Source organism: Malania oleifera, chromosome 7 (genome assembly GCF_029873635.1).
Source record: "Malania oleifera isolate guangnan ecotype guangnan chromosome 7, ASM2987363v1, whole genome shotgun sequence".
In the NCBI taxonomy this organism is placed as follows: Eukaryota; Viridiplantae; Streptophyta; class Magnoliopsida; order Santalales; family Ximeniaceae; genus Malania; species Malania oleifera.
In genome coordinates this window covers 90774799-90791785 of record NC_080423.1, presented here as the reverse complement: position 1 = coordinate 90791785, position 16987 = coordinate 90774799, and the positions used below count along the sequence as shown (strand labels likewise).

The 16987-nt window shown below is 36.6% G+C and overlaps 1 protein-coding gene across 1 annotated transcript; it reads right to left on the bottom strand.

Moving 5' to 3' along the window:
- Positions 1 to 370: 370 nt before the first annotated feature.
- Positions 371 to 2359, bottom strand: LOC131161019 (pentatricopeptide repeat-containing protein At3g29230-like). Its single transcript, XM_058116882.1, has one exon. It carries the CDS (start codon positions 2203 to 2205, stop codon positions 619 to 621), a length of 1587 nt encoding a protein of 528 aa, XP_057972865.1. The 5' UTR covers positions 2206 to 2359; the 3' UTR covers positions 371 to 618.
- Positions 2360 to 16987: the final 14628 nt, after the last annotated feature.

Genomic DNA, 16987 nt, shown 5'->3' with positions numbered 1-16987 from the left:
TGAACATAATGTCATAACAACATTGAAAGTTGGGGTAATGAAACAATCATACTACATTTAGGAGCCTGAATTTTTGTTGAAGAAATTTTATTTGAAAACAAATTTTATAATGGTAATGACAATGCTCTCAAGCAATCAAATATGCTCTTATAAACAGTGTCATAAGAACATTGAAAGTTGGGGTAATGAAACAATCACTACGTTTGGAAGCATGAATTTCAAACACTGAATTTTGAATTAAATGAATTTGGACAAATTTCAATACAATTTTATATTACATTTTATCTAAGTCCAATACAAAATTAAATTCAAGACCTCTCCAAACATAGGGTCTATGTGTTTAGTTTGTGTTTGGGATCATGAATTTTAGGTCTCAAATTTGAATTTGTAAGAATTTGGATAAAAATCAATACAATTTCATATTACATTTGATTCAAACACACACAAAGGTCCAAATTCCAAGCTCCCAAACATAGGTTTGGTGCAAACAAATCATATATTAAAGTACAATAAATATATAAATAAAAGATTACCAAACTGTTATTTTCACATGCAATTTTTTTGGCAGTAAAATCATTAACTTGGCGATGAACTTTTGAGGAATTAAATTATTTGATGTCAATAATGACTGGAGCCAGGTTTCTTTGAAACCCCAGAACTAATCATCTCGGCTCTCACTCGTTCAACATCATTCCATCTCTCAGCTTCGGCATAAATGTTTGATAATAAAACGTAATCCCCATCCCGTAGAGGCTCCAATTTGGCAAGCTGTTGGAAGGATTCCTCGGCCAGCTCCACATCACAATAAACTTTACTAGCACCCAACAAAGTTCTCCACAATACAGAGTTTGCTTTGAATGGCATAGCTTTGATCACCTCATTAGCATCATTTAAGAAGCCCCATCTGCTGAGAAGATCAACCATGCAACCATAATGCTTTATATCAGGTGTAATCTTGTACTCCTTTATCATTTTGCTGAAAAACCAGCGGCCTTCTTCCACCAGACCGTTATGGCTGCAAGCAGTTAAAACACCAATGAACGTGATCTTGTTAGGCTTGACTTCATCAAGCCTCATTTCCATGGCTGAAAACAACTCCAAAGCTTCTTTGCTGTAACCATTCACAGCCAAACCCATAATCATCGCATTCCAACAACTCACATGTTTCATCTTCATCTCATTAAATATTTCCCACGCCTCACTCATACTCCCACATTTAGCATACATATCTACAAGGGCATTACCCAAATACCCTTCAATCTTATAGCCTTTCTGTTTCAACATCTCATGAACCTTCCTACCTTTCTCCAATTCCCCTGTCTCTGCACACACACCCAGAACAGATATCAGTGTTATTTCCGTTGCTTCCACTTGAGCAGTTTGCATTTCGCCATAGAGCTTCAAAGCTTCAGTGTAGTCCTTAATCCGAACATAGCCAGCAATCATTGAATTCCAAGAAACCGCATCTCTCTTGGGCATTGCTTGAAAAACCCTCCTTGCAGCTTCAATGTCACCAAACTTAATGTATCGCGCTATCAGGGTATTCCAGGATACCACGTTTTTCTCAGGCATTGCTTCTAACAAAGAATCTGCCGAGATGAAGTCATTGACCCGATCATATGCTGATATCATGATGTTCCAAGAAGCTACTGTCTTCTTAGTCATTTCATCGAACACACGACGGGCAAGACTCAAAAACCCACATTGGGAATACATATAAACCAAAGAATTCCTAATAAAATGATCATGATCGAACCCAGCCTTAAAAACCCTGCAATGGATTTCAGCACCTTTACAACCAATGCCAAACCCATCAAACTTCACTTCTTCTTCCACGCAAAACAGAACTCTAGCACACGCTCTGAGCACAAATGTGAAAGTAAAATGGTCAAACTCAACGTTCATGCGATGCATTTGATTGTAGAGATATATAGCTCTGATAGGGAAAACACTCTTAGCATAAGCTCTAATCAGTGTGTTACAGATAAAAGGATTGTCCATGATAGTCTCCTCGAAAATCATCTGGGCATGAGTGAGGCTGCCCGATTGGAAAAGCGAAGAGAAGTTGATGAGTGTTGCAATGAGAGTAGGGTGGTTGTGGAGGCCGGCTTTGGTGATCACAGCTTGGACTTGTTCTACTTCTTTCATGGTCGAGAGCTTTTGAAGCTTGGAGGTTATGAATGCGGCAGTAGCCTTCAACATCATCCATGTCTGAAGCTTCCAACCAGAAGGATTCGGAGAAGGGCAGAAACTACATTGGACCACGTTGGATCGGCATTTGCTCCGACCCTCGGTTTAAATGTCTGACTTTATTTAAGTTTCCTTAAAATGGATCGCGTGGGTTAAACCCATCAACGCGGCTGGCGAGTGGGGCTGATTAGCTGCATAATAAATAGAATGACACAAGCTGTGCAAAGTGTGGGTGACGGTCCTCAGAAAAATATGCCACCATCAGCCGTGTCACATGTCCATAGAGACATAGATCCACGTGATCAGAGTCAAATGGGAAACAAGTATGAAAGTGTCGTTAAGCATCCCGCCATCATAAATCGAGGAAGCTAGTAATCATACCTAATAAACAGTGTTCATGGAAGATGTTATGAACTTGGTTCATCTCTTTCTAAATAGTTCATGGTCTGAGCCCAAATCAAATTATAGATGCTTGTCAATTTATATTGTTTATTATTGTCCGATTCGCAAGTCATAGGAAAATTTGATTGTCAAGTATAGTAAATTTTGGAATCTCAAAGTCATTTCCACATAAATTTAAGTGGAAAGTTTAAATAGTTCATACGTCACAAAATAATTTAAAGTGAGATAAGTGAAGATTGATTTTAATGAACAAAACTATGATTTGATTATAACAATTTAATTAAAGAACTAGGCTTTGGATTTCATCCTAATCCCATCAATGGTAATCAAATTTCATTTTTATAACTCGACCAACATCAATATACCTATTGATCTTGATCGGAAGATATATTGCTTGAAGTACATAAGTTTAACAAAACAAAAAAATATTGTTGATTAATGTCAATGAAATTGTTTTAGCAAACTTTTAGAATATAAGAACAAAAAATATTGGTTGTGTCAAGATTTAACTTGTTTACAATCAATCAAAAAGTTTACAAAATCAAAAAGTTGTTAGAAAAAGATCATTGTTCATTTATCAACTTAAACATAAAGTACTTGAAAAATGGGATGAAAATTACCATTAATGGGAAGTAGGACGCCACCCTTAGCCTAACTTGAAACTTAGTTGGCCATTAGAATGAAAAGAAGAAATACTTAAATTGAACACTCTTGAATGTTTACAAGGAAATAAATGAGAAAAAGAAAACCAGCATCCTCCAAGGCAAACACAAACCTCTTATTTATAGGTTCAAAAATCACTACTTTCACTCCTAAACCTACCACAATTGCTATTTACACTATAAACCTACCACAAACACTAATTACACTCCATCAACCAAAATGCTAATTGTACTCCTTGTGTTGCTGAAATTTATTTCTTAAGCACGTTACCTTTTTTCCAGCTCAAATTTGAACATCTAAACATTGTAATTGGGACTTCCTCGTGAGATGCAAATTTGTAGAGCTTGAAGTCTTCTTTTAAAATGAGATCAAGATTGCATAAATTGGATAACTGAGTCAAAAGTTATGACTGATTTACCAAAACTGTGCAAAACTATTACATTACTTCAATTGGTCCGAATTAAAGCATTCTTGGATGTTATTCAATTCTTTCAAACATTATTCATCACTTCACAAATTAGTCCTTTGAATCTCTAAAGTCTTTGCCGCCATTCCATACTCCACACAAGGGCTAATCAAATATTTATTACAATTTACCTACAAAACACAAAAATCACACAATAAATTCTAAATGCATGTTACGTAGATGAGTTAACTTATTTATGTGTAATAAGACGGTGTATAAACGCACATAAATATGCAATATTATATACTAATCAATAGACTTGGATGATGTTACCAATCATCTAAAGTTAGTCCAAGTCTTATGGGGAGGAGTTCATTGAAAGCAGAAAGAGATGAACCAACATTATAAAGAAGTCGATATTATCAATGATGACATAAGGAGTATCAAAAGGGAGATTTGTGATAGTGTTTCTTATAAAAACAAACATTTCTTTTTAGTTTTTATGACAAAATAATGATTTTTTTTGTACATAAGAATAAAATGTAATGAGAGGAAATTAATTTTTTAAATTATATAAATTTATTATATAATAAACGTTATGAAATGTGAAAGAAGATTGGACCAAACAAAATTTTATGCAAATTTTGGTTAAATGCTTACAATGTAAAGCTTCCCATGGGCTTGAAAATACCTAATTTTATTTATTTGTGATATTTCTATGCTGATATCAAAGTGTTAGATTGAAGGAGAAAGAAAGAGCACATACTTCTTCAAAGAAGGAACAGGTGGAGCAAGTAATTGAATTCAGACATGTCAAGAGCCCATGAAAGAAATATTAGTGCTTTCTTATCAAGTACGAAGGGAAATAAGATACAAAAAAAAAAATCATGAATGAGTGAAGAAGAGTTTTAAGAAAATATATGTTGGCAAGCTTACCACTACAAAATTAGGCTGCTCGCGCAACAATGAGTTCCTTCTCACATAGAGGAATGATGCAGATCATATTTATTACTGTTATTTGGTGTTATTTTTATGTAGTCATGTGGGCCATTTTTTTGAGTCCAATTTTATTATTTACAACACTCATTTATGAGTTTAGTTCCAAAGTTACTTAATAATGAGAAATAGCCATTATCTAAGGCACATTTAATTCCCGAAGTTGTCATATACTTTACTTCTATTAGCCTAGTTAATAAAGAGACAATATATAACTTTTTCTTTTATGTTTTGCCTAACAATTATGATATGTTCAAGATTTTCTTAAGATCTAGAAGAAGGGTTAAGTATTATTTGGTGAAAACTGAACTAACCAACCAAACTAACAAACAATTTCTGACAAATGGTTAAAACAATTGGGTAAAGATATGCAATTTAGTTAGTTTACTTACAATTTCCTAGAAATTTTGATTTTTGATGATCAGGTTAGCTGAAAGGATTCACCTTACCCGCTCATCCTTATTCTCGTCCTAGCAAGTGAGCGAGTTATATTGGCGCACCTTTGGCATCTATCACACCAATTCTAGTGCATCTTTTCTCATGATGGGTTAGTAGTATCCTTGTCGTAAAGCCTTGTGAGCCAAAACTCTCCCAGCTAAATAGTTGCCGTAAACTCCTTCATGGATTTCTCTCAGTACATACTCTGCTTCCTTTTTGCCTAGGCATAGTAGATATGACAGCGTTAAAGATCATTGGTACAACTCTTTGCTTATTATTGTATACCTTGTTGCCTTCCTCCTTAACTTTAATAACTCCTTGTCATCAAGTAACCAATCATCTTGGAGGTATCTTATTAGGATAGTCCTTTAATCTTCTTCGTCCTCCTTTATTGTGGTTATATCGATCTCTTCATAGGTTGGTTTCCTTATTCGCTCTTGGTAGACAACATTCTCCCAATTTGGTTTTGAAACTGAAGCCAGCCTTGCCAATGCATCAGCTTTTGCATTCATTGCTCGGGGAATGTGCAAAATTTTGAATTCAAATTTTTTTTTTTTATATACTCCAGCACCTTTGCCAGATATCTTTTCATTTTTGGCTCTCTGGCTTCAAAATCACCTTTCACCTGTTCAACCACAAGCTAGGATTCGCTTTAGACATGGAGCTTCCTTACCTCAAGAGACATAGAAATCTGCAACCCTGCTAATAGGGCTTCGTACTCTGAATCATTATTAGTTGTTGCGAACTCTAACTACAATGTATAATGCACTTCGGATCCATATGGGGCTATAAGGATTAGACATGCACCTCCCCATGTTTCATTTTAGGACCCGTCCACATGGAGCATCCAGACTTCTGACTCTTCTAATTTTTCGTAGGCTTGTTCGACCACGAAATCAGCTAGGGCCTAGGTGTTGATTGCAGACCTCAGATTATAGTGGATGTCAAACTCTCCCAACTCGACTAACCATTTCACCATCCTCCCTAGGTTTCAAGGCGCTAGAAGATTTGTCTCGTTGGTATGTTGGTCAACATGATTACTTTGTGTGCTTGAAAGTAGAGTCTTAGCTTTCTAGCCGCACAATTAATTGCAAAAGTAGCCTTCTCTTTTGGTGTATAATTAATCTCTGCTTCGCACAATACTTTGTTGGTGTAATATATATGAGTTTATGTTGCCTATTTTCCTCTCGGACTAGGACTACACTCACCGCTCATCGTGTAGAAGCCAAATACAAGTATAGATCCTTTCCAGTACTTGCTTTTGTCAAGAGGGGTGGAGAGCAGAGGTACTCCTTGAGCTGCTTGAAAGCCTTATTCTGCTCTTCTCCCCATTCAAAATTTCCTACTTTGCGTAGTGTCTTAAAGAATGGTAGACACCTATCCCCCTGAACAAGAGACAAAACTGCTCAACGAGGCAATTCTTCCCGTTAGAACTTGAACTTCCTTCTTTGTCTGAGGAACATGCATCTCCATCAAAACTCATATCTTATTTGGGGTTGCTTCTATTCCCCTGTGGGTTACCAAGAACCCTAAAAATTTTCCTACTGACACATCGAATGCACATTTCAGCCTCATTATGTACTTGTGTAACGTTCTTCCCAAATCCTTTATGTAATTATCAACTTTTAGGTTCATGACTAGAATGTTGTCCACATAGGCCTCCATGGTATTCCCTAAGTAATCCTTGAAGATTTTTTTCACCATCCTCTAGTAGGTTGCTCTTGCATTTTTCAACCAAAATGACATTACTCTATAGCAGTAAAGCCCCCTTTCGGTGATAAATACAATTTTCTCTTCATCTTGTGGGTGCATACGGATCTGGTTGTAACCTGAGTATGCATCCATGAAACTCAAAAGTTCATGTCTAGATGTGGAGTCCACCAACTAGTCAATTCATGGAAGAGGGAAGCTATCATTGGGGCATGTTTTATTCAAGTCTGTAAATTCGATGCAAGTATGCCACTTCCCATTTGATGTTTTTACCATAACTACATTGCTAAGCCATTCTGGATAGTTGACTTCCCTGATGAAACTAACATTTAAAAGCTTGTTTACCTCTTCGTCGATATCTTGATTCATTCTAAAGAAAAGATCCTCTTCTTCTGCTATACAAGGTGGTGGTTAAGATCAACTTGCAATCTATGCTTAATGACCATAGGATCAATTGTTGGCATATCGTCAGCAGACCAGGCAAAGATATCTGCATATTCACCCAATAACCTTACCAGCTCTGTTTTCAATGATTCTTTCAATTGGTTTCCGATCTAGATATACCTCTCTTGGTCGTGTTCTACTAGAAAGCTAACTGGCTCCTTATCTAACGTGCTGATCTGAGAGTACTCGCCTCTTACCTCCAAATCTTCAATGGTTAAGGTTTCCCATCCTTATATTTTTCCTTTCAGAGCCATCACATAGCAGTTGTGAGCTATTATCTGATCTCTTTTTATTTCTCTGGCCCCGTTCGAGGTGGGAAACTTAACCTTCAAATGATAAGTGGAGGTTATGGTCTGAGTTGTGTTGAATGTTGGGCTTCCCAATATTATATTATAAATGGAAGGATGGTCAACTACTAGGAAGTTCATCATGAAGGTGACCTGCTGCAGGGGTGTCCCCATGGTTAGTGGGAGTGTGATTGTTCCCAAAGGATGGATCACATCTCCATCGAATCCGACTAAGGGTGTTGAGATAGGCTTCAAGCGTTCTCTTTCGATCTTCATTTCTTGTAGTACCAACCAAAAGATTATGTTGGCTGAAGTTTCGTTGTTTATCAACACCCTCCTTACTCGATAGTTGGTGACAAGTAACGATACCACCAAGGCATTATCATCAAGAGGCTGTTGTACACCTTTCTTATCTTCTTTGGTGAAGGTGATAATCTCTTCCTACTTCTGCTTTTTCTGATTCTGTCTCTAATCTTCCATCAAGATCACCTGTTTTGCATATCTCTTCTTGGAACCTCCGGTATCTCCTCCACTAGTTGGTTCTCCAAAAATTATGGTGATTTCTCCCACAATCCGGTCTTCCTTCTGCTCAATCTTTGACTTTTTATGATCACGGGCTTTGGTTCAGCGATCACCTCTTTTATGAACTTTAACAAGTACCATCTTCTTATTAAGGCTTCAATCTCATTTTTTCAAGTGGATACACTCCTCGTGTCATGCCTATGATCCTCATGGAATTTGCAAAACTTTGATGTACTCCTATTATATAATGGTGCGCGCATGGGTTCTAGCTAGGAAATGTAACCCTTCTCTCAGATGTGCATCTAAACATTGGTTCGAGAGACGTTCAAGGGGGTGTAGGACTAGAATTTAGGTGCGGATCCTAACTCCCTTTGGCTATTGAGCAGTCTACTACTTTCTTGCCTTTTTCCTACTTGGGTTGCTTCCTTCGTATCTCTTCGGCCTTTCCTTTTTAAGTTGGTTTGGCTCCTTCTTGTGGTCATCATTTCTTCTAGGTTTATGTATTTCTGGGTGCGTTTCATCAGCTCCCCCATGCTGACCAGGGGCTTTATCCCTAATGAATTTAGGAAATCCCCTAGCTGGAGGGCTATTGTCAAGGCCGCTACCGCTACCGCCACCCTGTGATCCAAGTTTTGAATTTCTAGGGTGGCATTGACAAAGCGATGCATGAATTCTTTTAACGTCTCTCTTTCTCCTTGAACAAAGCTCATAAGATGAGTCGAAGTTTTTGCTATTTTCCGACTACTGACAAAGTGTCTAGTAAATTGTTGCTCCATTTAAGAAAAGGATCCAGTGGAACTAGGTTTCAAAGTTCGGTACCATGTCCTGGCATTCCCTTTAGAGTGGCGGCAAAAACTCAGCACATGATTGCATCTAGTGCACCTTACAATTACATCAACACTCTAAAGGTTTCCAAGTAATCTACAAGCTTGGATAGACCAACGTACCCCTCAATACTCGGAATTTTAAACTTGCTATGCAGAGGAACATCCATTACCTCTTTAGTGAAAAGAGGATCTGAAGATTTGAATGATGACTGCCCTATGGAGGGATAGTTGTGCACTTCCTTCATCATCTTCTCTAATTGGTTGATTTTTTTTTTTTTTTGAACTTTTCCTCTAGCTCGTAAGACCATTGCTTAAAGATACTCACACTATTTGCATCTTCCACCTTCTTTGCTGGATTGGAAGCCTTAGCAACAACCTCTAGTGGGACTGCAACCTTCTCATCAGATCTAGCTTTTGTCTGATTAGGCTTAGGAGCAGGTTCCCTATGATCCCTTCTCTGAAGTAGAATCATAGTGAACATATCCTTCACCCTTCTCTGGAATGCTAGGAATTCGATCATTGGTACATAGAAGTTGTCAATTGGTGCGGAATGGATTGGCTGGGCTGACTGGTCACCCATAGCATTAAAATTTATAACATTAGAAAAGGGGGGAAGGGGGACAACATACATTGACTTTCCCTAAAATTTAGTATAAAAAAAAAAAAACACACACACACACACACACACACAAACGTCATCTAAGATTTTCAACAAACCTCTCCTAATACTTGATTTTTGAGACACTTTTATCCCTAAAAAAAATCTCTTTTTATCAAACATGAAGGGGGGGGGGGATTTATGTATTTTTGACAAATCTAAAAAAAAGTCCACAAACTTTTTATAACCTCAGGGTAGATCTTTGAAATTTTTAAAATTTCAGGAAATGTTGTGTCCTTTCACTAATCATCTTTGTGATCAATTTTTTTAACCCCAAAAAAACCCTCCAAAGGTATAGGGGTCAAGCATTATGAGGGTTTGAAAACTAGATACTCCAAGATTTAGAGGCTAGGGATAAAGTCTGCAAATGCTTCTCATATATTGCCTTTTAGAATAAAAAATAGACAACATAGATTGTTCCAAAAAGCAAGTGATCCAAGTAATTTTTAAAATCAGTAATGTTAAATAACACGACCTTATAACCTTATAGGTCAACATGACAAGGCCTGATTGGATAAAGCAGTGTGAACCCCACATGTTTTATCCAGGCAAACGCCGTCGTTAAGGTTTTTTGTTATTTAAATAAAAATAGAAGAAAATTGTAATGTGTAATCTTATAGTTACTAGTATTGCAAGAGATTTGAGTCCAATTTGATTTGGCAACTATTTTTTTAAGGGAACTCTTGCTCCTACAAGCATCCTTTTGGTATACTTTGGTGCATTAATTTCATCGTGTATTTGTATCCTATTTGATTTTTAAAAGTCCTCTTGAGCAGTGTGCTGTCGAATTGTTTAATTGAATAAGCTAAGCTAGGTATATGCATGAATACCAATGCCCACCCCTGTCCAATAATTCCACAAGGGGAAATTATAGGACAAACTAGCTCCTCCACGTGTAGCTGTGCCTAGCCTTTCAATTTTTAACACGTGGTATGTAGGGCCCACACCTCCTGTTGGAAACGGTGCTAACATTGTTGGTACATTTGTGTGAAAAAAAATTTAAAAAAGGAAACTCTCCACGTGGAGGTGTGGGCCCAGCTACAATGTACCAAGAAGACTATTTTTTTAAAATCAAGAGGACTATTTTTAAACTCTCCACTTGATTTCTCAGGTAAAATCAAGAGGACTATTTTTTTAAGGGAACTCTTGCTCCTACAAGCATCCTTTTGGTATACTTTGGTGCATTAATTTCATCGTGTATTTGTATCCTATTTGATTTTTAAAAGTCCTCTTGAGCAGTGTGCTGTCGAATTGTTTAATTGAATAAGCTAAGCTAGGTATATGCATGAATACCAATGCCCACCCCTGTCCAATAATTCCACAAGGGGAAATTATAGGACAAACTAGCTCCTCCACGTGTAGCTGTGCCTAGCCTTTCAATTTTTAACACGTGGTATGTAGGGCCCACATCTCCTGTTGGAAACGGTGCTAACATTGTTGGTACATTTGTGTGAAAAAAAAATTTAAAAAAAATTTTTAAAAAAGGAAACTCTCCACCCGCTGGTTCTTTGTTGCTCTCTCGCATGTCTCCCCTCTTCCTCTGCTCTTCACCTGAGATCCAAAAACATGTGCTGCAATGTCCCACCACTCATCCTGCCATCAACCACCACGACCAAGAAGCAAATTATCACATCCTTGCCCACCGACTCCCATTCCCCTTTTCCAATTTTCCCACAGCTATATTGCTTAACTCAACATCAGCCTTTACCAAGACTACAAAAAACCACAATCGTTTCCTCAGGCACTCAATACTAATATAAACCAAGAACAAAAACTACTCTAGGAACAGCACCACAGCAACAAATCAGACCAGTTTGGGTGGGTGAAGTGTGGTGTGAGCAAATTGCAAATAAATAAGATTAAATCTTCAAATTAAAAATGGAAAACAAACCCAAACCCCATAAATCATAACAGAAAAAAAAAAATCAAAAGAGCATGTGTTGTGATGTCATGCAACGACGACGTGAGGAAGGAGATCGCCTCGTGCTTCTTGGCCATGGTGGTCGGCGGCGTGGCAGTGCCGCTGTCCATGTGTTGCGACAGGATTAAGTTCATCAACGACATTGCTAAGAGCATAGAAGTCCGGTGCTTCACCTGCTGCTGCATCAAATCGACGACCGATGGTAATAAGTTTTCTGTTTTCCTGTTATATTAGTTTGTATTTAGGGTCAGTAGAATTACAGTTTTGTCCCTAGGTATTTGTATATATACCCACCTGTACTGTTTACTGAATACATACGAATGAAAATTATTTTTTTCATTTCTTGATATGGTATCAGAGCGAAAGTGTGGCGGGAGTCTGCACGCCTTTTGATTCTTCTTCGATTCTCCTTCTTTCTCCTTCTTTTATTCTCTTTCTTCGATTCTCCATTTTCCCTTTTTCTCTTTTTGATCATGGCAGAAAATTCTTCTGTTCATGAAAATCTACCTGCAAGTTCTGCTACGAATGTCGAATCTGATCCACGCAGCCCCTATTTTCTTACCAATGCCGATCATCCTAGAGTTCTATTTGTGAACGAGAAACTGAGCAACAACAACTACCATTCATGGTCTCGATCGATATTTCTATCTCTGAAGGCACGCAATAAGCTTAGTTTTATTGATGGATCACTTTCTGTTCCAGCCAAGGATGATCCTCTATTTCCTTCTTGGAGCAAATGTGATATTGTTGTGCTGTCTTGGCTTCTTAATTCTTTGTCTTCAAAGATTGCTTAGAGTGTTATATATATTGATTCTTCCAGAGCAATTTGGTTTGAGCTGAAAGAACGATTCTCGCAAGGCAATGGACCTCGGATTTTTGAGTTACAATATGCTATTTCTGCCCTACGCCAAAATCAAAGTGATGTGAGCACTTATTTTACAAATTTAAAGGTGCTATGGGATGAACTTCTGAATTATTAGCCTCTGCCAGTTTGTTATTGTCATGGATGCACATGTAATTTATCTACTATTCTTGCTCAATATCATCATCAGTCCTATCTTATGACATTTCTTATGGGGCTTAATGATTTTTTTGATAATGTGAGAAACCAGATTTTGATGATGGATCCTTTGCTTTCTATTAATAAAGCTTTTTCTCTTGTTCTACAAGAAGAGAGACAAGGAGGCATTAGTCATCACAATGCTTCTGTTTCCATTGAATCAGTTGCCTTAGCAACAAAATTTGAGGTTTCTTTTAAGAATTTTAAAGGAAATACTCGCTCAAGATTAATCTGTAGTCATTGTGGCATTGTTGGGCACATTGTTGATAAGTGTTGCAAGTTACATGGTTATCCTCCTAACTATAAATTTAAAAACAAAACCAAGGCTGGATCTACTTCTGTAAATTCAGCTCAACAATCTGCTTCTGTAATTCAGCTCAACAATCTGCTTCTGTAATTCAGCTCAACAAGTTTCTATTGCTGATGATAAGTCATCTCTCACCACAGATCAATCGCTAGCTCTCCTCACGCCACAAGCATCCTCCACTCATATTCTTTCAGCTAATATGACTTTGCTACCAAATTTCTCAGGTAATATCACTTCACTTTGTCTTACTGCACATTCTTTAACTCCATTCACTTGGATAATTGACAGTGGTGCTTCAGACCACATGGTTCATTCTCCAAGTTTATATATTAATCCACCAACATCAATATCATATTCAGTTAAATTACCGAATGGTACTTGTGCTAATGTCACACATATTGGTGACATTGTTCTCAGTCCTACTATCCTCTCGAAAAATGTGCTTTGCGTTCCTTCTTTTTCTTTCAATTTGATTTCAGTCAGCAAGCTTACTTATACTTCAAACGGTCGCTTAATTGTTCAAGCTGACAAGTGTTTTCTGCAGGACCTTGCAACTTGGAAGATGATTGGAACTGGTGAATTGCAAGATGGCCTATACAGATTGACTTCTTCAAATTCTTCTTCTGTTTTGCATAATAAATCTTTTATTACTTGTGTTTCTGTTTAGTCAAATAAAGTCTTATGGCATTTTAGATTAGGACATCCTTGTTTTTCTAGGTTATAACTTTTAATAAACATATTCCTCATTTGTCTACTGAATATGTAACATGTACTACCTGTCCTATTGCTAAACAAAAACGATTACCCTTTCCTATTAGCAATAATAAATCTAATATTCCATTTCATTTGGTTCATTGTGATATATGGGGACCCATGTCAATTCTTACAAAGGAAGGTTTCAGGTATTTCCTTTCTATAGTGGATGATTTTTTTAGAGCTACTTGGATTTTTTTTAATGAAATCAAAATCAGAAGCTGATACTTTGTTACAATCTTTTTTTGTTCATATAGAAACTCAGTTTTCTACAAAAATTAAGATTGTCAGATATGATAATGGACCTAAATTTCCTTTAAAATCATTCTTTGCTTCCAAAGGGTTCTTTCATCAATTGAGTTGCGTTGCTACTCCACAACAAAATTCTGTTGTGGAAAGAAAACACCAACATATTTTTAATGTGGCACGATCTTTGCTTTTTCATGCTAAGGTTCCTATATGTTTTTGGGGGGACAGTGTTCTTACAGCTGTTTATCTTATTAACAAAACTTCAAGTCCTGTTCTTCTTAATAAGAGTCCTTTTGAACTCTTATATCATAAACCTCCTTCTTATTCTCATCTTCGAGCATTTGGATGCTTGTGTTTTGGTTCTACACTTTCTCATAATTGAACCATGTTCTTTCTTGGAGCTGTAAAATCAATTTTTCTTGGATATCCTTCTGGTGTTAAAGGCTATAAATTGCTCAATTTAGAAACTCAGGTTTCCTACATTTCTAGAGATGTGGTATTTCATGAAAATGCATTTCCTTTTGACAAGCCTTCCTCCATATCTTTTCCTTCTTCAGATATTTCTTTTTCTCCATATTTTTCTTCTGTTTCTTTATCCACGATAGCTCCAGATTCTGAATTTTCTGCTTCACATGCTTCAAATATTTCTCTTTCATCACCTGCTCCAGCTTTTGATTTTTATCCTACTTCATCTACATATGATTCAGTTATACATTTAGACCATCCTTCATCTTTCCTTCCTCAGGTTGATCCTCCTAGAAGATCAACTCGTGTAAAACATCCTCCTACATATTTTCAATTTTATCACTGTCAGCAGGCCATGTTACATTCTCCTGGTTTTTCTTCTTCACAGGATGCTGGGTTTTCTTTTCAGAATACTTCTCATCCTCTTCATTCGTATCTTTCTTATGACAAATTATCTCATTCTCATAAGCATTTTGTTGTAACCACTTCCATTCTTTTTGAGCCAAAGACCTTTTTGCAAGCTATTTCTTATCCTGAATGGAGGACTGCTATGTAAGAGGAAATTTTAGCCTTGGAACAGAATCATACATGGGACTTAGTTTCTTTGCCTGCTAGAAAACATCCTATTGGTTGCAAATAGGTTTATAAACTGAAGTTAAATTCAGATGGCAGTGTTGACAGATGTAAGGCTCGCCTGGTTGCTAAAGGGTACACTCAATTGGAGGGTTTTGATTATCATGAGACTTTTAGTCCTGTAGCTAAGCTTACAACAGTTTGTCTTTTTCTTTCCATTGCTGCTGTCAAGAACTGGAAAATTATTCAAATGGATGTGAATAATGCTTTTCTGCATGGCGATCTTCATGAAGAGGTTTATATGACATTGCCACCTGGTTTTGACAGCAAGGGGGAGACTAATATGGTTTGTAAGCTTAGAAAGTCATTGTATGGTTTAAAACAAGCCTCACGACAATGGTTTGCTAAATTCTCTACTACTTTGACAGCTGCTGGTTTTACTCAATCAAAATCAGATTATTCTCTTTTCTCTAAGGTTGAAGGAGCATCTATCATCATGCTTTTAGTATATGTTGATGATATTTTAATTGCTAGCAATGATATTAATGCTATGGATTCTTTGAAGAATTATTTGAATACTCATTTCAAGTTGAAAGTTTTAGGTCCTTTAAAATATTTCTTAGGACTCGAAGCTGCTAGGTCTTCTAAAGAGATTCACTTGTGTCAAAGGAAGTATTCATTAGAAATTATTGAGGATTGTGGCTTGCTTGGCCGTAAACCAGCTAATACACCAATGATTCAAAATTTGGCTCTTAATTCTAGTGATGGTGATGAACTAGAAGATCCTTCTCAATATAGACGGTTTGTTGGAAGGTTGATATACTTGACTATAATAAGGACATACATTACTTTTGCTATTCAAAGGCTAAGTCAATTTATGAGTAAACCTAGAGCACCTTATATGGCTGCAGCTCATAAAGTAGTGCAATATATCAAAGGTACGGTGGGATTGGGCTTGTTTTTCTCTGCTGTTTCAGATAATTTTCAGCTGAAAGTTTATACAGATTCAGATTGGGCAGCTTGTCTTGATACTAGGAGGTCTGTTACTGGTTTTACTATTTTTCTGGGTGATAATTTGATTAATTGGAAGTCCAAGAAACAACATACCATTTCTAGATCTTCAGCTGAATTAGAATATAGATTTATGGAAGTAGTTGTTTGTGAAGTTATTTGGTTGAAAATTTTGCTTTCAGATTTTGGTATTACATCTCATCATCCGGCTTTGATGTACTGCGATAGTCAAGCTGCGATTCATATTTCTTCCAATCTAGTATATCATGAAAGGATTAAACATATTGAATTGGATTGTCACATTGTAAGGGAGAAATTGCAAGAGGGAGTTATCAAACTATTTCATGTAAAAACAAATGATCAGATCGTAGATACTCTTACCAAGGCCCTTGGGTTGTATCAATTTAATCATTTTATTGGCAAGATGGAACTAGTGAATATATATAGTCCATCTTGAGGGGGTGTAATAAGTTTTCTGTTTTTCCGTTATATTAGTTTGTATTTAGGATAAATAGAATTACAGTTTTGTCCTTAAGTATTTGTATATATACCCACTTGTATTGTTTACTGAATACATACGAATGAAAATTATTTTTTTTCATTTCTTGATAGATAGCATCCAATTTTTCATCGTCTTCTCCAATTTTCTAAATCTCAGGCGTAAAACAAAGGAAGAGGGAAGACATGCGAGAGACTAGAGAAGAATCAACGAGTGGAGAATTTCCTTTTCTAAACATTTTTTTAAAATTTTTTTTTTCACACCCAGCAAGAGATGTGAGCCCACATACCACATGTCAAAAATTGAAAGGCTAGGCGCAACTACATATGGAGGAGCTGATTACTTTTATAATTTCCCTCTACAAAATTACAACAAAGAGGCTGCGGATTAAAGGAATAATTTTCTAATTTCTTTTTTGAAAATGTTTTAATATATAGTTTCTAAAATTGAATAATATTTGGAGTTTTTAAATTTTCTCATTTTCACAATGTTTGGTACAAGGGAAAGAGGAAGAAAAAAGAGGAAAAGAAAGTAAAAAATATTTGGTGCAATGAAACTGAAAAGAAAGAGTGAAAGACAAAAGATAAATCCCCCTCCCCCCGCCCC

Coding starts and splice junctions, on each gene's coding strand:
- LOC131161019 (XM_058116882.1), bottom strand. CDS start 2,205: ATGATGTTGAAGGCTACTGCCGCATTCATAACCTCCAAGCTTCAAAAG.